The sequence below is a fragment of the Beta vulgaris genome, chromosome 5, assembly GCF_026745355.1.
Source record: "Beta vulgaris subsp. vulgaris cultivar EL10 chromosome 5, EL10.2, whole genome shotgun sequence".
NCBI classification, from domain to species: Eukaryota; Viridiplantae; Streptophyta; class Magnoliopsida; order Caryophyllales; family Amaranthaceae; genus Beta; species Beta vulgaris.
This window is the reverse complement of record NC_079206.1, coordinates 50,157,809-50,182,448: the sequence shown is the minus strand read 5'-3', so window position 1 is coordinate 50,182,448 and position 24,640 is coordinate 50,157,809. Positions and strand designations below refer to the sequence as shown.

Genomic DNA, 24,640 nt, shown 5'->3' with positions numbered 1-24,640 from the left:
TAAGAGTTCAGAGAGCATTAAAATAATGAGAAATAAAGTTTTTTTTGTCTGTTGGTTAGGAGTCAAAGAGGTAAGATGAAGGCCCCTAATTACTAAAGAAAATGGCTGACGGGGACCATGAGGAGTGGATGTAAATCATTTTTGATACATTGAACTAATTTGACTTTACGCCTTTTATAGTCCAACTTAAGATACATAAATTACTATTTAGTAAAAGTTAGTTCCAATCAATAAAAAAAGTTTATTCAGTAAATTCATACTTCAAATACAACATTGATTAGTGAAAAACAGTTATGTTAGGTTTTTTTAATGAAGAAATTTCATTAATTGAAGGTCAAACTTCATCGACAATAGATGTTAAAGAAAAACAGGATACAATCAAATAAGATTAAATCAAATTCGTATTCGAAGAAACTACAATGAACTAGAACGAACAATATAGTGCAGCCTCCTTGTATTTGCTGAATCAAGCAGCTATTGATGAGTAAGTCTATCATTCTAACATACTTTGGGAAGAATATTCTTGATCGAGTCATGTTTACTGCATTCGAGATTCCAATACCTTCATGTTGAGTCTCAAACTTCAACCAATGAGAACAATTTCTCATACCTAAAAAAAAAAACACTCACAACTCCCATAGGTAAGAAGGAGATATCCACAACAGAGACTAAAAGAATCCCGTAAAGAAATACTAATTTATTCAACAAAATAAGAAAAAGAACTAAAAACTGTAAATAAAAGGGGAAAAAGGGATTACCATGGATGAAAACATCCATGGCAGCCCCTAACTGATGAAAAAGGGATAGGAAAGGCTAGAGTTTTAGAAAGAAAAAAAAGAGAAGGGTGCGTATAAAATTTGAGAAGAAGACTTTTAGTTCTGGTTAGTTTGTACATGTCTTTATTAGGTTTATTCGGTGAATATCAGTTTCAATTAGTATAATTAGTCCAACTGAAGAGAATAAAGCTTTAGTATATCAGAATCTATGAGATATATATAGTACAACTTATTGTAACATTCTCAACTTATGTAAACTTATTATAACTGAATCTATTCTAATTATATGAACTTTTTGAAGCTTATCTAGACGTATTCTTCCTCAAATTTAACTCTTTTTAAGCTCAAGGGCATGTTCTCTTCGGCATAAAACAGCTGAACTGAAGTGAACCGAACTGAACTGAATTGAGCTGAACTGAAATGAATAGTGATATGTGAGGGTAAAAGTATTAGTTAGAGCTGAACTGAACTGAATTGAATCGAACTGAACTGAACTAAGGGTCTGTTCTCTCCAGCGTATTTTCAGTTTAGTTTATATTAGTTCAGTTTATTTCAATTCAGTTCAGTTCAGTTCAGTTTAATTCAGTTCAGTTCAGCTTTGGACAATACTTTTACTCTCACATATCACTATTCATTTCATTTCAGTTCAGTTCAATTCAATTCAGTTCAGTTGTTTTATGCCGAAGAGAACATGCCCTAAACTGAGCTGAACTGAACTGAAAATTGTTCTCCCCAGCTTATTTTCAGTTCAGATCAATTCGATTCAGTTCAGTTCAGCTTTGGACATTACTTTTACTCTCACATATCACTATTCATTTCAGTTCAGTTTAGTTCATTTCAATTCAGTTCAGTTCAGTTCAGTTGTTTTTTGCCGAAGAGAACATGTCCTATGAGTATACAGTCTTACTCTTCCATAATAGAAGGATATAAAACATTCGATAACATTTAACGTCACTTATTCTGAAACTTATTAAGGGCTAGTATGATCCAATTTTTTTTACTCTTAATTAATTTCATGCTAGGAACTTAAATAAATAATTAATGATACGCAACAAAAATAAATCTAACAATACCATACGATTTTATTTTCTTCTATATATTAATGAGATTCATGCTTAGAATTTTGGCTCCATTTTTTATAAAGAGGTACATGAGGTACTAGTGGATTCCTATCACAGGAAAATGTCCACAAGGAACCTAAAATTAGTAGAATTCCTATCTCAAGGAGAGACCACTAGATAACTAAAGTACATGGAAAAAAAAAAGTAAAACTAAAAACTAGTTCTAACTTCTCAAGGAAGTTTTACAAGTAATAAAGTCCTTAAAGAAGTAGCAACCACCCAGCGGTGGAGGAGGCGAACCACTCACTTCAGCTTCAAATCTCTAGATCTGGAACACCAAGCCGTTGTCTAGGTCATTTTGACAACAGTGACTATGAGGGACGGACCATCAAACCACCAAACACGTCACCGACAAGAACAGGGATGAGGCGATGGTGGCTGGCGGATCCGGTTTTTAAAACTTCAGATCCAAGCCTGCTAAAAAGGATGAGACGCTTCAGATATAGGTCTTTTGATCGCCCTGTTATCGGCGGCGGAGATAGCAAACAAGGAGTCAGACACATAGATCATAGATGCATGATGAGCCACCAGGGGCGGCGGTCAGAGTCGATGGTGGCGACATCGAACTGGGCAGAAGCTCGCTTCTTTGCAGCGAACGAAATCTCCAGCTGAGGAGGAGGCAGAGTAGGGGAGGTGGATAAGGCTGAGAGAGAGATTGTGAACAGAGGCAGTGGATGGGGCTGGAGAGAGAGTATGTGAAAGGAGGCGGTGAATGGGCTGGAGAATTCTAGAGAGGTAGAAAAGCCCCTCTCTCTAGAATCTTCTCAAAATTTTGGTTCTATGAGACATCCCAAATTTAAACATCAACATCAAACTCAAATTGTGCAATAAGTATGCAATTTAAAGTTCAATAATCTTTACGCATCATTGAGAATAGCTCAAATTATGATATGAGAGAAGATCAATTTATCACTGACTTACGCAACTTAATAAAAAAACAATTATAACATAGAGTGTGGAACCTAAGCATGTTATGACACAATATAAAAAGTTAATATAAAGTGCTATAGATAATTACTCCTTATAGATACGCATATAAGATAAACGAACAATAGAGTTTGATTTTCAATGAGCGACTAATGAATAAGTTTAACAAATAACTTTGGAAATACATAATTTTTAGGTTTTATAATATTCAGTTGAGTTCAAAGAAATCTGTTATAATAAGATTCCTTTATCATGTAATGAGTATAAAAAGCAAATGAGCCGATACTACGAAAAAGAGGGAGAAAAGACCACTTATGGGTTTTGTATACTTTTTGGATGAGAGAGAAGAAGATATGATAAGTCTCATAAGTTTAAATAAGTATCATACTGACGTCGAGGGAGGAAAGAGTTTGGTTAACTGGCTATTATGGAGATAAAACATAACAAAATAAAAAGGAGTTAAATAAAAGTAGCTAGGGAAAACAAAAAGAAATAGATGAATGGAGAAAGTCCATGTATCAAAAGAAAAAAGGGAGAGTATTATTAAGTAAAAGCTCCAAAAATTAAATTTCACTAAACGTCCTTGAAAAGAGTGATAGATTCTCTTATCCTTATAATTAATCTAAATTCTAGACATTTATATTAAAATTTAAAGTGGGTAATATATACTTAGTTGATTAATTTTATAAATTTTACTGAGGTGACTTAAACTTTAAATTTCATTTGGATAACTTAGCCTCCTTGCTACTCAATCCAAACCCATTATGTAAAGTTGATAGCATTTTGAGGATGAAAAAGTAAGAAGGTAAAAAAAATGTAATGTTTGTTGGAACCTAGATGAGGAACTGAAATACTTGGGTGTGATAGATGGAGGACTCTTTTTCAAAGGGATGGTTGGTGGTCCTGTACATGCAAGCAAAACAATTACGGAAATAAGATTATCATAAGTCTATGTTTGCTCAAATATAGCTTCTTTAGTTTTACCAAGGACGAAAGTTAACATGGGTTGTGGGTTGAGCAGAAATAGCGCATATGTTTTATTGCTTTTGCGTACGCCTTACAAACTCTACTCATCACCTATCAGGCTTCAGGCTACCACACTGACTCTGTGAGATTAGCAGTAAAACAATTAGAGAGGGCTCTAATTCGATCTCTAACTGATAGAGTTTGTGAGAAAGCTTAAATGTATTGAAAGAGTTTATATTACAACCTATTTATTAGAACAACTATGATAATGAATAGAGGAAATAAAGATATTATGCTAATAATATTCTAGAGAATATGCTATACAAATTAAGAGATAATATCCTAAAGATACACATGATATCGTAAATATATTAGATTACAATAACTGAAATATTTGACTAAGATATGTACTATACGTATATCTTATAGTATATCTTCTATATGCCCCCACAAGATGGACGGCCGGAGGGAAAGACCAATCTTGGAAGATAAACACGTGATAGTTAATGAAGTTGAAGAAGTTGTCGGAGAGCTCGGGCACGGGTTTGAGCGACGACATTGAAAATGAGTAGAGCAAAGATGAAGGTGATGACGGTCCACAAAGAAAGAATGTTTGTTTTATTTTTTTTATTTTTTAAAAATGAAAGAAGTGAAATAAGAAATAATTAAAAGAGGAGAAGGGCATTGGCTTTGTGGGTGTGTTTGATGGTTTTTTTTTAATGTTAGATGAAGGGATATATGGTTGAGTAGGATGGAGCACTGACAAGTTTTCGTTGTTTGGTTGTTGGAACAATTATGCACGATTGAAGAAGAGGAGGATAGCCATGATAGAATGGTGATAATTGTTGAGACTGTTAATGTTTCTCCATTAAAGTTTGGAGAAAGGAGTTTCATGTTCGGCAGCGCTTTTGGTAGTCAATTAAACTACGGGGGTGCCGAAAAGGGATTGTTTCTCCGTAAAGGTTTGGAGAAAAAATAAATTGATAATTGGCATCTCATGGCATATGAAATATGGAGTGCCAAAAGAGTTGAGCGAAAGTGTAATTTTGGTTTGAAGCTTTTTGAGAAGGAAGTTTGATATGATCACCATCATTTGTCGACGTTGACAAAAGGTTTTGATGGTGTAGCCATGATGGAGGAGGATGATGGCTGGTTTGGGAGTGATATTATCACTACCGCCATTGAGGGAGGGAGATTAGGGAAGGGAAGTGTGGTTACGAATCAAAGCTCTTGATACCATGATAGAGTTTGTGAGAAAGCTTAAATGTATTGAAAGAGTTTATATTACAACCTATTTATTAGAACAACTATGATAATGAATAGAGGAAATAAAGATATTATGCTAATAATATTCTAGAGAATATGCTATACAAATTAAGAGATAATATCCTAAAGATACACATGATATCGTAAATATATTAGATTACAATAACTGAAATATTTGACTAAGATATGTACTATACGTATATCTTATAGTATATCTTCTATACTAACAGTGTATTGGAAAGTGACAAATTTTAAGATTATTTGGTTCACATAATGCTACTTTTTTTGGAAGTTTAAGTTGTTAAAAAATAGAGAAATTAAGTAAGTTATGTTACCTTTTCTAGGTAAGTGAAACTTTTGATGTAAAATTTCTATGTTTTATACCCAACCAAGTAATTTTTGTATGCTTTCGAGTAATTGAGACTTAAACCAAACAAATTTTGTATGCTTTCGAATAAATAAAACTTTTCCAAACGATTAATAAGAAGTTATACTCTTACATTCAACCAAGCAACTAATAAGAATTTGTTCTTGCTCACTCAAGTAATTGATTTAAGAGTGACCAATTCTAGTTATGTAAACATAAGATAATTTCAGTGTTGATCAAGTCCAATAAAGTGTTAAGATAACTTTAGTTCATCAAACTTAAGACGAAAATAACGCATCCTAAGAGTATGTACAATGGGGCTCTCCAACTAGCTCTCCAAGGAGAGAGAAAATGGAGAGCCACCTCTTACCCAACAATAGGGCTCTTGGGTGTGTCTTGGGTGTCTCTCCATGGAGACACTTTGCCAAAGGGCTCTTGGGGGAGATACCATTTGGGTTGATGGAGAGATGGCTCTCCAATGTGTGGAACCCACTTTTTATTGTAATTACTTCAATTCTTTTTTCTTCATGCAACTATTTAATGATCTTTTCAATAAAAATTAAAAAAAAGATGGTAATAATTATTATGTCAACAAGTATAATTTTCCTTTATCTATAAAATGAGCCTAATATTGGATATTTAAAAATTATTTTTCATGTTGTAGGTTAATTCTTCATTCCATGCCAAATTTATGAAAATTAAATATTAGCACTCATAATTATATTGTTTTTTAAAAATTCTACTTTGCTTAAATTATGAAAATGATTAATTTGTAATTATATTTAATTTACATGAATAAATTAATTTATATAACTTTGATCATAATATGAAATGAGGTTCATTTATTGACATGGGGACCACAAAATAATGAAAAGTTGAATGGAGAGCTCTTTGAAGGGTTTTATTGTTGTTGGGTGTTTTTAAACATGGCTCTTGAGAGTAGCTTGAAGAGAGAGAATAGGAGAGAGAGTGTGGAGAGCTAGTTGGAGAAACACCAACCATTGTACATGCTCTAAGTCTATATTGGACTCTCACAAAGGGGTAAGGTGGTACAACAATACATCTCCTAATACCATCAACAAGAAAATTGGTGCCACTAAAACGTCTCCTAGTACCATTAACAACAAAATTGCGGTATTACAAAAACATCTCTTAGTACACCAACATTTCTCAATACCACCTAAACATCTTTTCGAATCATCAAAAGCAAAAGCAATACTGTCAAAACATCTTCTAGTACTTAGATCATGCTCTTTTGAACTTATTTTGCCTGAACTAGGCTATGTTTAGTTCACCTGAAATTTTCTGATCTGAACTTATCTGATCTGATCTGAACTTATTTTTTCTGACCTGATCTGATCTGAACTTATTTTTTCTGATTACAAGATCTTATCTTTTAAATTTTTCTCAATATAAAAGAAAAAATATAGTCATGTGGGGTCTTGTTTGATTCGTCTCAATGAGTACTTTATTAATATTCAATTATTATAATTTTTACTAATATGTAATGAAAGATATAATGATTTTTAAATATAAGCATGATCTTAACTGTTCTGATCTGAACTTATTTTTTCTGATCTGATCTGATCTGATCTGATTAGATCTGAAATAAGCAAAAATAAGGTGAACTGAACATAGCGTAAATTGAATGGGACTGAACTGCACTGAGCTGAACTGAATGAAATTGTGAGAGAAAGCTACAGAACTGAACTGAAAATAAGTCCAAAAGAACAGGGTTTCAGAACTTTTATTAATACCAGTATACCACTAGAAATCTCTTTAATTATAATAATATGCATCCACATCGAGAACAAAATATTCAAAAAAAGAAATTACTACTACCAAGACAATTCTAGCATATTAAACTATTTATTTATTTATTTATGATAATACCACTATAAATTTCGAATAGTGTAACATGTATCTTAGAATATTATTACCTTCTAAATAGATATTTCTAAAAAGATAAGATTTTAATACGAATAATGCCTAAAAAGACTCTAATATACTCCCTCCGTTTTCTAAACATCTTCCCTCTTTCTGTTTAAGTGCGTTTCCAAAAGATCTTTCCTCTTTTATTTTATTCCTTATTTGGAATCCCCCCCCTTTTGCCCTCTCATGTCCTTATCATATGGTCCACAGTTATATTATTAATTCAATTTTACTCCATTTCTCTCTCCTACTTTACCCACCCCACACCTCACACAAATGGATCCTCCTTGATATCTGTAGGAACAGTCGAACAGTATCAAGGAAGATATTTAGGAAATGGAGGGAGTAAAATGAAAAATTAAAACTATTTCAAGAAAATGAAATGGTATGTTAAACAAATTCTTAAAATGAAATTGACTTATAATTTTACAAAGGTTCCTAAAGCGATCAAGAACGTACACACGATAAAATTATGTTATGAATCATTTGGGTAGATTCTTAAAATATTATTTTCGATCTCTCTAGGGTTTTGCAAAGTATGCACAAATATAAGGGTTGATCACATAAGCATAATACGATTATCTCTATTATATAAGGGAAGGGGGGAGCAATGGTGTGATGGTGTCCTCTTTTGAAACGCCTATTCTGCCCCCCTTCTCTTTCTAAATTACAAAAGGAATGTCAAAATAAAAATACCGAAAATAAATTTACATCACTCACTCACAAATCACTTAAAAGAAGAAACTTTACAAATCACCCATACAATTGAGAAAATCACGTTATAAAAATCACGCAAATCACTCAAATAATCAGGAAACTTTATTAAAACTTAAAATTAATATACAAACTAAAACTAATAACCTAGAACGTCAATATATACAAAAACATTTACAAAAATTTACTTACAAATCACTATTCTGAAGAACCATTCACAATTAATGGTGGGTCATGATTAAATATAAAGGTGTATTTGTAGTGAAATCAGAATTTAGAAATTAGACAAGGAAAAAAATTATTTACTTTTTTTTATAGTGTTTCCTATATATAATGAAACTTTTACATATATTTGGACGTATTTTTTTCTATTATATAATAGTGATAAATTATCAAGGTAAAAAGGTTTATATAATATCATTCAAGAATTAAAGTACAACATATCTCTATTATATAAGGGAAGGGGGAAACTATGGTGTCCCCGAATGAAGAGACTATCTTACCCCCTTCCCATTCTAAATTACAAATTCACTTACAAATTAAAGGGGGCTTCAAATAAAAATATCAAAAATATAATTATAATAATCACTCACAAGTCAACTAAAATCATAAAATTGCGTAATTTACGTTATGCAAATCACTAAAATGAGGAAACTTTACAAAAACTTAAAAATTCACTTACAAACTACAACCTATGAAAAAATTGACTTGAAATCAAAGTGTCTACTTTCTTTACAATTTATGAAGTATTGTACTTAATTCAAAAATCAACTAAAAAATTATAATATTAGAAATCATAAATAAATTCAGAAAAATTTCTATTTTATTCATAGAATTTAACTTTGAAAAAAAAAAAAAAACAAAAAGAATGGTGAGAGACTTAAGTGACATAAACTAAACCAATCAAATTTTGCAACTAAAAACAATTATACTTCGTATGTCTAATGTTCAAATTTTGACTCTTATGCCAAAAAAAATTGAGTTTTTGTTCGAAAAAAAAATTCAAGCACGCGTATCGCGTGCAAAAAATTCTAGTGAGTTTCTTACCTAAGGGTTATATCTGCATACAATTAGGATTGGTTAGCTTAAAGGTAATAAAAAAAATGACTATTGATTGTTTCTTGCCTTCACTTTAGTCATAATTGAATTCTAACAGAGCATTGCAATTACCCAATATGAAATATTGTCAAATTTCTAACATTACCTTTCGTTAATGAGCTTATTAGTTATTTTACTTATTCGCAAGACATAATTTCAGCACCTGTCACCATAATCCATTATAACTCCTTTTCCCATATTGAAGGTTCTTTCTCTTTCATTCTTCCATGTGATGGATTCTTCTCAATCACACAACCATGTCGATCTCTTATCATTCAATATGCTCCTGAAAAAGAACAAATAACTCATGCTTGTTCATTCAGAGTTGTGTAATCAAACATCTTATTTTCTATTATTTAATTGTCAATCTGTATATTCCACCCATTCATAATAAATTGATCTACTTTTTACATTTTCAATCAGTATATTACCTGACACGAGTTTAAACCTAGTACACACAATGAAGTATTTATGAGCAATAAACAAAATTGAGAATATATAATAGAATTCTTCTTTTTTTTTTTTTTTTTTTTGTAATAGTAGCATAACGAAGACAAGTGATAATTCAATGAAACCTACAAGATATTTAAGAGAGGCACCCCCAACAACTTTTACTAATACAAGTGAGTGTAACCTTGTATGGCATTCTAGCCTCATAGAAAGGCAATGGCACATTTAACTCTCATCTTACCAAAATAAACAAAACAAAGAAGTAGATAAAAGCAAAAAGATACAAACTAAGGGGAAACAAGCACTGAAAGTGGAAACAAATGGAGGTTGGGAAAGAAAAGGAAAGATTAAAAAGTCTATAAACAAAAGTAACCATAGTTAAACAATCCCCAACTAGAATAACCAAACATAAATAAACCAAAGTTAAATATCAAAAAGAGGTAGTAGGTTGTAAATAATGCTCTTGAAAAACACTAATATTGTAATTTCTATGTAAAAAGTTGATCAAGGATATAACAGTAATTTGACATGAGAATGGGGCATTACCCCCAATTCTCCAACCAATGGAGTGGAGGCATGTATGATATATTACCGGCTGTTCCCGGTCAACCCAAGACTAACCGGGTTTCACCCGTTTTTCTCTTGACCATGGTTAGAAATTATTGCAACTCTCCCCTCCGATTTTTGACGACCTCACAAGTCACCATACTCACACATTTAACATAGCTAAACAAACAAACCCCCTCTCTTTTTTATTTTATTTTATTTTTGCATTTCCTCCATTTTTCCATTTTCTCTCTCCTCTTTTCTCCACTCGGAGACACACTATTCGTGCATCCTCTCTTCCTCCATCTTTTCCCCCTAAGTTTCTGCTCTCAAGAGAGAGAAAGTTGTTTCAGTTTTAGTTTCAGTTGCAGGTGGTTTCGTTTCGTTTTTGTTGCAGAGAGAAAACTAGGAGAGAGAAAAAACGACCTACTTCATCAACCGTGTTCGTCGCAGAAATCGAGTAAAAAAGTTGAAATTATTCGGTGTTTTCGTGTGTATGAATTCATCCGAAAGTAAGATTGAAGAGAAATTCATGTCTGAGTATGAATTTATTTTGAAGATTTTTGTCGGTTTTTCACTGATTTGTTGAAGATAAGCTTTGGATTTTTTCTTCGAGGTTTTGGTAGGGTTTGGTGATATTTTGAGCTCAGAAAGAGGTATTAGATGAGAGATCTGTGTTGAAAACTATCATTTTCTCACACAAATAATTTCAATTAAAAATAAATTTTAAAAAATAAATAAAAAAAATCACCGAAAAATGAGTTCATCGGAAATATCGATTAAAGCGACAGATGAAGGAGGAGCAATTAAAGCAGGGCAACAACATCACCGTCATCATCAAGTTCCCGGCGCCGGAAAAGGTAATTCCGGCGAATTTTTTCCGGTGGATAATGTTTTTTAATTGGAGTTTGTGATCTAGTGTGTGCAAGTGCATTTTATTTTATTTTATTTTTATTTTTTTACTTTTATGTTTTTAATTTTTATTGTTTGGAGTGCAGTGGATCCGGAAACAGCGCTGTATACGGAGTTGTGGCATGCTTGTGCTGGTCCTTTGGTGACAGTGCCTCGTCTAAACGAGCTTGTTTATTACTTTCCTCAAGGACATATCGAACAGGTTGGATTTCAATTAATTTCTGTGCTTTATTTTTTTTGTAAAAAAAAAAAGAAAAAAGAAATTAATTAATTTTTCCCAAAGATGTTGGAGAAGGAATTGAAGTTGTTTCTTGTTATGGATCTGTGTGTAGGAAATTTTGTTGGTCAATTTTGGGTTGCTAGAGTAGTTTACTTGGTCAATTTTGGGGGTAGTGTGAATTTTATTTTTTAAGTGATTGTTAATTTGTTTGTTTTTGGGGTTTAATTAGGTTGAAGCCTCCACTAATCAAGTAGCTGATCAGCAAATGCCTGTTTATAATCTTCCATGGAAGATCCTGTGCCGTGTTATCGACGTGCAATTGAAGGTTGAGTTTGTTTAAGTTTTGTTGATTTATGTTGTGTTGTTGTTGTGATTTTGGGGAAATATTTAATGTGATGTTTGATTTTGTATTGTTGAATATATAGGCTGAAGCGGATACAGATGAGGTTTATGCCCAAGTGATGTTACTTCCCCAAGTAAGTGAGCTAGTGTTGTTCGAAAGTTTGTATAAGACTATATGGGTGGGAGAGAATATGGTTGTTTGTGTTGCTTATGTTTTGTTGTTCTCTTTGTAGCGAGAAGAGAATTCTTTAGAGAAGGAACCTCAGCCGCCTCCGCAACCGCATTTCCATGTGCATTCATTTTGTAAGACATTGACTGCTTCTGATACGAGTACTCATGGTGGGTTCTCGGTGCTCAGACGACATGCTGATGAATGTCTTCCACCGTTGGTGAGTGGAAAGATTTCTCTAATGTGCATGAATGTTGATAGGTTTTTTGAGATTGTTTATTGATTTTTGGATGCATCTCTAATGTTCTATAGGATATGTCTCGACAACCACCTACACAAGAGTTGGTGGCCAAGGATCTCCATGGAAATGAGTGGCGTTTCAGGCATATCTTTCGGGGTAATTTCTTTTGGCTGTGTTTTTAAGTCCTATTTGTAGGCACCAGCAGATTGCTGATGTTTTATAGATTCTTGTTGTTCTTCCCACATAAGTGAGGCCATACAATTTAGTGATCTGTTTTTCCTTTTCATTTCTACCAAAGTGACTTTTCACTCTGATGCTGCAAAATGGCTAATTTAGCTATCTGTTATGTTCAATGTATTAATGAACTACGATATGTTCAATGGAGATGAAAGTTTCATCTTCTCTCTATTTCTTCTATACTCCTTCCTGTTTCTCTTGTGGTTATTATTTATGAGGTATATCTGCTATCATTGTGGTTTAAAATGTAATTCTTAGGAATTGTTCGTTCATGGGTTATATTTGTCTTTTTGACATGTATAGCATGACAATATGTCGAGCTTATAGAGTAGCTAGCACTTGCTGATGATGCTTGTCATAGATGAACCATGTATGCGCTCTATGCTTCAATGTTAGACTAACTTTGTGGGCTAAGTTGTAGATTGTACTTGTGGTTGCTTTGACTCATCCCTAAGGGGGTATTTATAGCCATTCTTACTCAATTCTTGATTGCCAGGTCAACCAAGGAGGCATCTGCTTCAAAGTGGTTGGAGCGTGTTTGTTAGCTCAAAAAGACTTGTAGCTGGTGATGCATTTATTTTTCTCAGGTTTGCTAGCTTCTCTTTATGATTATTTTGCAAATTTGCTACACTTTGAGGCTGAGCTGGTCTTTTATTTGAGTGTTCCAGAGGTGAGAATGGTGAACTTCGTGTTGGAGTGAGACGTGCCATGAGGCAGCAGGGCATTGTGCCTTCATCAGTCATATCAAGTCATAGTATGCATCTCGGCGTTCTGGCAACAGCATTGCACGCAATCAGCTCTGGGACTATGTTTACTGTTTACTACAAACCTAGGTGTGCCTAATGTCATATTTATGCTCTTTTTCATGTCATTGGATTACCCTCGTACTAACTTGTGCCTTTTTTGAATGTTGTCTTTTAAATCTTTCGGCACATTATTTTTGTTGAATATGAATAATGATTCACGATTATATGCTTCTTTCTGTTCGAGCTTACGAGTGTCGTATTTGCTCAACTAATGCATACTCTTGTTACATTTGTTGACTGACCTATTTATGTCTTCTATCGTCCTTTAAAAGTGCTTCATAAAATTTTGAACTTGCATGAGGAAATTGCTGCAGCTTGTATAATAGTCAAGAGTGCCTTTACTTACTGTTGAAATTGGATTTCCTTGCAGGACCAGTCCTGCTCAGTTCATTGTTCCATATGATCAGTACATGGAGTCTGTGAAGAATCAGTACTCCATTGGGATGCGTTTTAAGATGAGATTTGAAGGGGAAGAGGCTCCAGAGCAAAGGTACATCTCTTTGTCATTAACCACAGATTAGATATCACTGTCTCCTGTGTTTCTACTCCTATACGAGTTGATATGGGGGGGGTGGGGGTCTAGCTATTATGACAGTTTCAGAGTTTAAAAACGTTTTTGTCGTCTGCCCTTTTATTTAGTGTGTGAGAAGTCGGTTGTTAATAGATGTTTTTTTACTCTTTGTGCATTTGTAGATTTACAGGCACTATTGTTGGCATTGAAGATGCAAATCCCAATCGGTGGCAAGACTCCAAATGGAGGTGTCTGAAGGTATGCTAATTATGGGGTTCTCAACTTCATTGTCAATGCGCTATTGTGAACTTATAAAACAATGCTATGAATTTTTTAGGTCCGCTGGGATGAAACTTCCACTATACCTCGTCCAGACAGGGTTTCACCCTGGCAAATTGAACCTGCTCTGACTCCTCCCACCATAAATCCCCTTCCAGTGACTAGAGCAAAACGGCCTCGTGCAAATGTTATGACTCAATCTTCAGAGTCCTCTGTTCTTACAAGAGAAGGTATTATTGCTCTGAAGTCACTCTGATGCATAACGACTGTAATAGGGGCATTTTGTCCTCCAAATTGCTGTTATTTTTTGGCTGATTAGTTTCTTGTTAAATTAGGTTTCTCTAAAGTGGCAGCAGATGCTTCACCAGTAGGTGGGTTTTCAAGAGTCTTGCAAGGTCAAGAATATTCGACCTTGAGACCCAGCCTTGCAGACAGCAATGAGTCTGAAACTGTCGAAAAACCCCATGTGTGGCCCAATTCCGTTGATGAGGAAAAGTTTGAGAATGCCAATGCTTCAAGGAAATATGTACCAGAAAATTGGATATCAGCAACAAGGCCTGAACCAACCTATGCTGATCTGCTGTCAAGTTTCGGTGTCCATAATGAAACAGCCTCTGGATTCCACTCACCTTATCAAACTGCTGCTTCTTCACCTATGAAAAAGCATATACTGGATCAAGATGGCAGATTTAGCATGCTTGGAAGTTCCTGGTCCATAATGCCTACCAGTCTTTCGCTAAATATGTCAGAATCTACTATGAAAATTCATCCACAAAGTGGCAATGTTTCAAATCAAGCTCCAGGAAATACGAGATATGGAGGCTTTAATGAAATGTCAGTGCTCCGTGGTCATAGAATTGATCATCACAATGGGAGCTGGCGGATGCCTCCACCAGGCCAATCCTGCTTTGAATCCAGAGAGATTGCAACGCGGCCTTCACAAATTGAGCAGGAGCCTATCAAATCAAAGGATGGGAACTATAAATTATTTGGCATGTCCCTCATTAGCAGTCCCACAAATCAGGAGCCTTCTACCTTCAGCAGAAGGAATGTTGATGAGCCTGCAACTAATTTGCCTCCCATGCTGCATCATCATAACAGTGAACCTGATAGAAGTTTAGAACAGTCCAAGGGTTCCAAACAGATGGATAATTTGCCTGCTTGCAGTGAGCAGGATAAGAAAATGCCATGTTCCCAATCACTTTCTCGAGACGCTCAAGCGAAAGTACAAGGTGGTTCCTCCAGGAGCTGTACTAAGGTACTTCAGGATACATACCTTCTTTCTTCTTGATTTTTCCATCTGCCTTTAGTGTTTCAAATGTTATGTGCAATTTTTCCTGACTTCAGGTGCAAAAGCAAGGAATTGCCCTCGGTAGGTCTGTGGACCTCTCAAAGTTTAGTGATTATGATCAGTTGGTTGAAGAATTGGATCACTTGTTCGATTTCAATGGTGAACTCAAGATCCCTGAGAAGAATTGGCTGATTGTCTACACTGACGATGAGGGTGATATGATGCTGGTTGGAGATGACCCGTGGCAGTATGTGTTGCATATTTATGGTATTTACCCACAGCTTCATAATGTCTGGCTTAAAAGTTTAATTTCCTTTCCATATCAATACAGGGAATTCTGTTCCATGGTGCGCAAAATTTTTATCTACACGAAGGAGGAAGTCCAGAAGATGACTCCCAGGACATTGAACGCCAGGATTGAAGAGAATACGCCAGCTGCTGGAGGCTCGGATTCTAAAGAAGCGAAACAATCACTACCTTCATCAGCATCTAATGCTGAAAGCCATTAGTAGATGACCTTGATGGTTCTACGTAAGTACTTGGGTATTGACCAAAAATATGGACCACTTTGAACAATGATTCGAGATGATTTATTTTATGTTGCTTGACCTTCAACAATTACTATTTGGCAGGTTTTCTGAGCTGGCATCTATATAGGAGTATGTGCATTCCTTATGGTTGTGTCGGGATCGCTCTAGGTATGGCATTGAGGCCGTCTTGAAGATGGAACCTTTCGTATAGTCCGTCTATATTGCTCCCATTTTTGGACGTATTCTGGAGTCTTTTTGGTGTCGAGCCATATACATAATATAAATGTATACCTTAATTGCAAAGAGGCATTATTAGCCTTCCAGCCTCGAATCAATCTTGTAAATAGCCTTTTTATCCCTGACCAGCCTGTCGATGTGATGTAAGTAAGTGTTGCGTATCTAATGATTTTAGCCACGTTATTCCATTCTAGCACATTCCTCGAAGCTTCAATCTGCTGATATTTCACTTGTTGATGCTTAAGTGTATGAATGTAACATTGAGCTTTGAAATTGGACGTGAACTCTGTTATTTAAGGTTCTGTACAGTGCAAGTTAGCAGCGGATGATTCCGATGCTGGCGGCTGCATGTAGTGCAGATGCTTGGCGGGAGTAAACGATGTAAGTAGGGCTGGTGTTCTCATCTCACCTGTAACCAATTTTAGGACGAATATGCTCAATTCTTTCTTTTCATGAGTCAAAATCTATAGTACAGGAAATTTGAGGAGTATATTAGGGCAAAATTAAACACACCTTTTCCTCTTTATGCGCTCTTTATTTTGGATTCACAAGGGTCAGATGTGGCTTTTTCCTGGGCTCATCTACTTGGCTGCTGTGTATAGTTAATGTAAATTACTATTGATCAAAACGTTTTTGGCATTGTGTAGGTTATTTTACTCGTTTTTCCGCCAAACATTCTCTCTACCTCGATTCGTGACGTGCAAATAGCGTGCTTATGCATCTCACATGTATCATGTAAAACGTAACGCTATGTGCATTTTGACATTTATTATATAATTTTTTTTGGAAATCATTACGTGTAACAGCGATCCATTATGATATTTAGCATTTATGAATAATACACAAGTCAAACGTTCAATAGCGGATGCCCTAACTCTTATCTTCTAGTGGTTTCATGAAAAATTTCAAGTTATTTGGAAACTGTGTTCTGTATACTTTTTCCAACCAAGGACTCGGGGCAAATAGAGGTTGGTACACTGTCTGCCACCAAGAATACCTAAATCATCCAACTAAGGAAAAGAAAAAAAAAATACTTTTTCATTTTTTAATGCAAGCTTTCAAAACAAACATGATCAGTTAAAAATATGAATAATTTTATGTTTAACGTACCACTTATATCGTATTAATAATAATTTATGATTTTCTATAGTGAGCTTACAAAATAAACCTGAGTAATGAAAAATATGAATAATTTTAGTTTAATATACCAACTATTTCGTATCAATAATACTGTATGATTTTTCATCACAAGCTTTCAGAACAAACACGGTTAGTTAAAGATATGAGTAATTTTATGTTTAATATATCACTAGTTATTAGGTCTGGGCTATGTCCCAGGTAAGAAAAGATTTCATTTATTAATATAATACTTTATGATGATAATACTAAGGCTATGTTTAGTTCACCTTATCTTTGTTTATTTCATATCTAATCAGATCAGATCAGAAAAAATAAGTTTAGATCAGATCAGTTCAGGTCATGCTTATATTTAAAAATCATTATTACTATTAAATATCTTTCATTACATATGAGTAAAAATTATAATAATTGATATTAATAATGTACTCATTGAGACGAATCAAACAAGACCCAACATGACTATATTTTTTCTTATATATTGAGAAAAATCTAAAAGATAAGAACTTGTAAATCAGATCAAATCAGATCAGTTCAGAAAAAATAAGTTCAGATCAGATAAGTTCAGATCAGAAAATTTCAGGTGAACTACACATATCCTAAATATAACTTCGCCGAGTGGTTAGAACTTTAGTATATGTACTTGAAGTCTCGGGATCAAACCCTGTACTATGAAATTTCTTAATTTTTTAATTGTACATGAATTACATGAACTAAAACTCCGTAGGGAGAGCGCCACGTGGCACATTTTCTTGTTTTCGCACACCTTTTAATATATTTGTATAGATATATCGTATTAATTTTTAGTAGAGCTGATCAACTTAAACTCGACATGGAAAAAGACTAGGATTAGAAGAATATATGGCCTGGTTTTTGGGTTGGACTCAACCCAAATTATGGGCAATTTTTTTGGACATTCTGCCTACAAAGCCCGATCAGGCAAGGCCTAACTTCATCGTGTTAGGGCATATATCTTAGTTTGTAAGTTATGCCCATAATAAAGAAGAGATAAAGATAAATAAAACAGGGACGACAATGATAGAGAAAATATTATTGCAATTAATTTGAAACTTTCAAATAAGGTAATATTGCAATTAATTTGAATCTTTCAAATAAGGAAAATAATGTGATTAATATTGATTGGAACAACTGAACAAGTATATTTGCACCAAAAAAAAACAAGTATATTTTCCCCCAAACAAGGGTAATAGTTCCCGCTTCCATCTCTCTTTGGATCCAACTCTTCTAATACCACCTGAATTCCATTAACCCTAATGCAATAAAGGTGAGTTTTTTACTAAATGAGTGACAGTTTCACTAAATGAGTATGTTTTAGGTCAATTATTACACGGATGAATATTTTTTTTTTGAAAGTAACATTAATTCATTGATTCAAAGTCATACGACATCTACAATAAAAGTCAATACTAAACAAATACATATCAAATGAAATAAATACAATTCTAATATGATAAAACCACGATCGTTGAGTAGATCTAACACTTCTGAAAACCCTTGTCTTTCACATCGCTGTCTGATGCAGCCTTCTGCAAGGGGGTCTATCGATCTTTTGTAGTTTTGAAGTAGAATCGGATTCAATTCAAGTGATTGTAAAGAAGTCTTGACATCTGTTGCAACTCCGCACAAATTTTGATCAACAAATCAACATCTTGAAATACTGAAAAACCAAAAACAATTCTCTAAACTCTCACATGGAGAGAGATAAAACCCAATATATGGGTAGACATAACCCAATATATGGGTAGAAAAACTCTCCATTAGAGAGAGACTAAGATTTATTGGAAACATAAACATAAAAAGCTAGTAATAAAACCAGAAAAGGGGCTTACCACCGCCCAAAAGGGTGGTGGTAGCCCCTAGATTGAAAATTAGGGTTTTGTGGGAGAGGAGAGAGAAGAGAGAAAAAGGAGGAGAGAGGAGGCAGTAAACCGGATTTACACGGATGAATATAATAAACTGTACGATATTGGAATACGTTAAACACTTGAAACGTATAAATATTACTTTTATTAAAGGTTGCAAAAAAGAAAATAAAAAGCTACAGAATAGCAAATGCAGGAAATAGAACCACCTACGTTGGTAATGACGGTAATTTAAACTCAGAAAAGCCATCAAACTGACCATTACAACTTGACTTCACATCTCTCTTACACTAAATTAGTTGATGAAAAGGGGGACAATTTTTTTTTGAAATGAAATCATCCAAGCTCCTTTATCATCTTCCTTCCTTGCATCCAAATTTCGAAGCAGCAGTTTCTATGCAAATGCAATGTCACATATTGCAATTACCCATTACTGTTGAGCCATGGAAGGTGGCTAAATCCAAGAGAAGAGCTTTGATTTGGTCAGGGTGCAGATCCTGCCCATCCTTGCATTGCTGAAAATGGGTGACACCAAAGCCATCACAGAGATAAGACAGCTATTCTGAACAATCTATATTATGACAATTATTGTGTTATCACAAGCCCATGCATGACAAAATGTCATCACAAGATGTCACAAGGTATGCAGTGTTAGCTTGGCTCATTGCACCATACTAAGCATGCGTTCTCTTCGCATGAAACTATTGGAACTCAACTTCTTAAACCTCAAAGGATTTTATTAGCCCGGATTTCACCATATGTTTACACTTGATTATACCTAATCATCCCTGAAAACTTTTTTTTTAAAGTGAAGAGAACGCACACTAATGCTCCTTAGTTACATCTTTCCGCCAATAACAGATTAACAGATATAAACGTAAACTTCTTAAGCAAACCTATCTAACAATGCCATTTCTCTGCTTTCATTTGCTTATTCTATTGGAGGAGGCTTTAGTTTGAATGATAACAAAATTCATCTCAGCAGAGGTGTTTGTAGATATACAAAAAGAAAGAAGGGAAAATAACCTCAGCGCGGAAAATATCCATAGCAAACCCATTGAAGCAGCTGATCACGGCTTGCTGAATGTCCAGACCAAGACCATCCAAAGCCCTCATAGTCGAAAGCAAGAGACCTGGTCTGCGACCACAGAACATGTGGATGTTGACAGCTCTTCCCTCCCTTAACCTTACCTCAATCTACAAAATCAGAAAATCAGAATGTTGTATGCAGATTCTCTCTTAATGAAGAAAAAATTGTAGATGCAAGGGAGCTGTTTCTATGAAAGATCAAGTAGTTTGAAGAGATTCACTAATGCCGCCTTTTGAACTTAGTATTTAAATAATACGTTTAGGAAAAGATTTGAACAAATTGTTTATAGAATTGAAGAACATTGCACAAGAGCTATACACGGTCAGTTTTTGGGACATCTACAATCAAAAATCAAATTACGTAAATTGGAAAAAGATAATCTAAAACATCTAGTGTAGATGAAGAAGGTATGATGGGTAACTCAGTTGGATGAGTAGATACGTACAGGAAAATTTAGGAACAGAGATCACAAACTCACCCTTGCAGGTTGACCATTAGGGCTTGGCAATGAGCTGGGGCAGAGTTCTTCCTTGATTCGAGATGGTAAGTTCGGCAGTGTAGGAGTTAAAGGATGGAAGTTTGTTGTCTGTGTCAACGACGGAGGGGGGGTCGACTCCAGTTCATTATGAAGATCATTAATCTTTTGCAGCAACTCTTTTAGATATTCAATTGCATCCCCAAGTATCGAAGCCCTATCCATCTGTAAAATGAATTAGAAATATCAATTCTTGTTAATATTTATGTACTTTCTTTTGCTCAATCAAATGAACAACATCTAAAGTCTATTAACATCAGCAAATAACTAAAAAGTGGGGCTGCAGTTTTCCCATAACTCAGCACTTCATTCTAGTATCCTACTCCTACCTAAGCAAGAAGCTTCAATGTAAACAGCAACTATTACGGTCATCATACATACATATCTTTTCGTTGAGTTACAGCTCCAAACAATGGACACAGAACGCCCTTATCACTATGAAGTACTACTATCCGCAAAAAAATCAGCATAATTACTCCCTGTTCCTAGAAATAGTTTTACTGATAACAACTCTGACACAACCAGGACAGTTAAGTTTTTGAAAGTTTTACAGTGTTAATATGAATGAAGTACTGGTAAAAAGAAGAAAAAGAAAAGAAAATGGAACAAGGCAATTCCCAAACATTTGGTAAGCATTTATTATTCCAGCTACATGTATTATTTGAAATTTGAACAGCACTATGATGATATGTTGGATTTTGGATTAAATGTTTCCACTACAAGAACATGTCCCTTGATCGTTTTTTCATCAATATAGTTAGAAAAAAGGAGTACTTTTCATCCTAGTATCCTAAAGTTTGCGAGTTTTCATCTCACTCTAGGCCTTTTTTACATGCCAATCGTATAACCTCTGGGACTAATCGACATAAATTTCCATACAAGACTACTCCAATTCAACTTTTTAGAAGTGTATTGATTTAAGTACGAACTATGTTACTCGACCTTGTCATTTTATCCGTCTCGAGTCCTCAATTATACATTTATACAACATGGAAATTCATTTTACCTTAAGTACCGTATCGGATCCTCTAACACTTCAACATGATATGGATACTTCGACACTTCTTTGTGCCAAAATCATGGAATATTTTTTCATAAAACTGTCGAGTCAAACACTTAGACATGTACCCAAGTCCAAGTAACGTGTGTACAAAAATCACCTCATCAACTCTCCTAAAGAAGTTTGATTAATTGTAGTTGTCTTCAACTTTATACTAAGTAGCAAACCACCCAACTTACGTTAGCGAGTTAAAAGCAAAGATTGAGTAACCAGTAAATGGACAGCTGTAAACATCAGTGAAGGTATAACTGAAAGAAACAACTAGTATGTGTATGAATATACACCAAAATAGTTTCCCTAGAAGACATGGTATCCAATTTAGTAAAGTGAACCAAAACATCAACATTCAAAATATAGAAGTGAAGACTAACATTAGATCTTATCTTAATTAGATAACATTACAAGAATCAAGAGGAGAAGTAGGAGATGCCGTTCTAATGTAACTCCAACTTTTAGGACAGTGGTCCACTTGTAAAGACATTTAATAGCTAGTCCACCATATTCATGTGAGTTAATTTAATGCTAACTCCCATATATGCATTAACACCCAAAAAGAACGTTGCAACCAATGATGTAATGTACAAAGAATAAGGAACTTAATTCAAGGACAAATAAAAGATTTGCTGAATGAAATTCTGCAGCATCCATGGTAGACTACTAACTAAGTATACTGTCTAAACTCACGAGATAATATATACTTTAGCACATACCATAATTGATAATTCTAAGTGGTAACAACAACATAATAATGAATTCAAAAAACCAAAGAACAAATTCACGAGAAATCGAAAAGAAAGAAAGGCGAAAATAAAGAAATTCTTTCACCTTACTGATCTTGGGGACGACGGAACGCAACATGTATAGCCTATCATTGAGCTTCTTGCGACGCCGCCTTTCCGCCATTAGATTCTTAGCTGGTAGTCCTTTCTTCTTACCCTTGGAATCAGCAGCAGCAGCACCACCACCACCAGTTATTGTACTATTGTTATTAGAATTTGTTCCACCATTCTTAGTTCCATCATCTCCTATCTTAAAATTGTTATTCTCAGTAAAATCATCTGAATCATAATTAAATGCAGAACCATCCATACTAACAGTGTCTAAAAAACCCACATTACCAAATTTTCTCTTCTTATCAGTTTCACCACCAGAGCCAGAATTCAACTTCCCACTATCTTCATCACACCCATTACCATTACCATTCCCAGGTGAATTTAGCAAATTCCCAGAATTATTACCACTAAAACCATTCTTCCTAAGTGCAGCTCTCTTTTGAAATAGAGTAGGTTGTGCACCAGCAGGTGCTGAATTATCAAGAGGCTTCAAAATCTTCGAGCTTCGATTCACAAACATCGAATTCCCTAACCCTTCTTCGAAACCTCGAAACCGAGACCCTCCACCTAAAGAACCACCAACAAATCCACCACCATCATTATCACCCAATTGCCCCAAATGGGTAGTTGCAAATTGTGGATTACTTCCCAAATTAGGACTACCCATTTCATTTTGAGGGCTAAATTCAGTAAACCCACTTAAAACGGAACCACCAATTTGGTCCTGAAAAAACCCAAAACTCTGACCTTGAGCTAAAGGGTTGTTAAAAATGGTGGATTTGGAAGCAAACATATAAGAAGGTACTACATGATTTGGGTCAATACCACCTGAATTAAAAACAGAGGGTGAAGGTGAACAAGAAGAAGATGAATCAATAGGATTTAAAATCAAATTATCAGTAGTAGTAGTATGTGTATGATGACCCTCATTTGTGGTTGAAAAATGGATTGAAGTTGGGTTAGTTATAGTATCATACCACTCATTTTCAACTTCTAACATTGATTTAAAAGAAGATAGAGAAGCAACATCAACATTATCAACAATATGTTCTCTGTTTTCACCTTCGCCACCATTAATAGTAGTACTAACACCACCAACAACACAACTATCTCTATGATTCCATGTAACTGATGAATTTTCTTCATCTCTCTCACTCATCCAAGCAACACTATTTGCTCTTGACAACATTTTTTTTCTTGGTTTTTTTGGTTTGGAGAAAGAAGAAAGAAGAGAAGAATTTGGGGTGAAAAAAAAAGAGAGAGTTGGCTGTTAGTGAGAGAGAAGGGAGGGATGTGAGGGTGACACGGCTGTTAATAGAGAGCAGCTGGTGCTACTGTTACTGTTGTTGCTGCAGCGTTTGAACGTTACAGTAGTTTGTTACAATTGTTGCAGATTTTGGTTGGATTGTTTGCCTTTTTTATTTGGGGGTTTTATTGAGCATAATGATTGATTGATTTTGCTTTTTATAGTTGTTGATTTATGTTATAATATGATGCATTGATGTGGAGTTGGCTTGGCTGTAAAAGTAACTTTTTTACGGGAATTTCACGTAAACTGTTTCTACATTGGATTATTTGGATTGTGGTTGTTCGGTTACACTTTTCAATTACCAAGCAAGGCTTGAAATGATAAAATTTTGGCCTCAGAGTTTTAAGATTAAGGGATCAATTACTTCCTCCGTTTCTTTTTACTCGCTACACTTTCCATTATGGAAAGTTTCACATTACTTGCTATACTTCTTTTTGGGGCAATAAACTCTCTCTATCTCTCTCCTCTCACATGGGTCCCTTTTCTTTTTACTCTCTACCTCTCTCTTCTCCAAAAATTGCCTAGGAGTCCGTGAAATGAGAAGTGTAGCGAGTAAAAAGAAACGAAGGAAGTATAGTGGTGTCTATTCAGTTAACTAGTTCAGTTCCTGGTTCAAACCAGACAGTTTAGTTGACTTTAGTTCTGTCAATTCAGTTCGTTTTTTTGAGCTTAATTGATTCAGTTTAAACTTTTTCGGTTTCAGTTTCAATCTATACAGTTAATTCAATTTTCAGTTAAGTTCAGTTATGTTTAGAGTTGTCTTTTAGTTTGACCCATATAGTTTTGATTTAAATAGTTGACTTTTTACTGATTACTATCAGTTAAACAGTTATTTTCAGTTCGGATTCAATTAAT

At 34.6% G+C, this 24,640-nt stretch overlaps 2 protein-coding genes across 2 annotated transcripts; one reads left to right on the top strand and one right to left on the bottom strand.

Moving 5' to 3' along the window:
* Nucleotides 1-10,323: 10,323 nt before the first annotated feature.
* On the top strand, nt 10,324-16,235 carry LOC104893911 (auxin response factor 2A). The gene is made up of 15 exons (XM_010680047.4): nt 10,324-11,023; nt 11,162-11,277; nt 11,525-11,620; nt 11,721-11,771; nt 11,871-12,026; nt 12,119-12,203; nt 12,781-12,871; nt 12,953-13,117; nt 13,461-13,580; nt 13,784-13,859; nt 13,939-14,110; nt 14,216-15,138; nt 15,228-15,418; nt 15,503-15,702; nt 15,804-16,235. Exons 1-14 carry the CDS (start codon nt 10,921-10,923, stop codon nt 15,678-15,680), a joined length of 2,523 nt encoding a protein of 840 aa, XP_010678349.1. The 5' UTR covers nt 10,324-10,920; the 3' UTR covers nt 15,681-15,702; nt 15,804-16,235.
* Nucleotides 16,236-19,088: 2,853 nt separating this feature from the next.
* On the bottom strand, nt 19,089-23,912 carry LOC104893910 (transcription factor ICE1). The gene is made up of 4 exons (XM_010680046.4): nt 22,469-23,912; nt 20,527-20,748; nt 19,985-20,155; nt 19,089-19,473 (listed from the first exon to the last, which is right to left on the bottom strand). Exons 1-4 carry the CDS (start codon nt 23,663-23,665, stop codon nt 19,369-19,371), a joined length of 1,695 nt encoding a protein of 564 aa, XP_010678348.1. The 5' UTR covers nt 23,666-23,912; the 3' UTR covers nt 19,089-19,368.
* Nucleotides 23,913-24,640: the final 728 nt, after the last annotated feature.

Coding starts and splice junctions, on each gene's coding strand:
- LOC104893910 (XM_010680046.4), bottom strand. CDS start 23,665: ATGTTGTCAAGAGCAAATAGTGTTGCTTGGATGAGTGAGAGAGATGAA. Junction 20,749..22,468: donor TCGTCCCCAAGATCAGTAAG/GTGAAAGAATTT, acceptor TTCATTTTACAG/ATGGATAGGGCTTCGATACT. Junction 20,156..20,526: donor CTAATGGTCAACCTGCAAGG/GTGAGTTTGTGA, acceptor CTGATTTTGTAG/ATTGAGGTAAGGTTAAGGGA.
- LOC104893911 (XM_010680047.4), top strand. CDS start 10,921: ATGAGTTCATCGGAAATATCGATTAAAGCGACAGATGAAGGAGGAGCA. Junction 11,621..11,720: donor TTATCGACGTGCAATTGAAG/GTTGAGTTTGTT, acceptor TTGAATATATAG/GCTGAAGCGGATACAGATGA. Junction 15,419..15,502: donor GTTGGAGATGACCCGTGGCA/GTATGTGTTGCA, acceptor ATATCAATACAG/GGAATTCTGTTCCATGGTGC.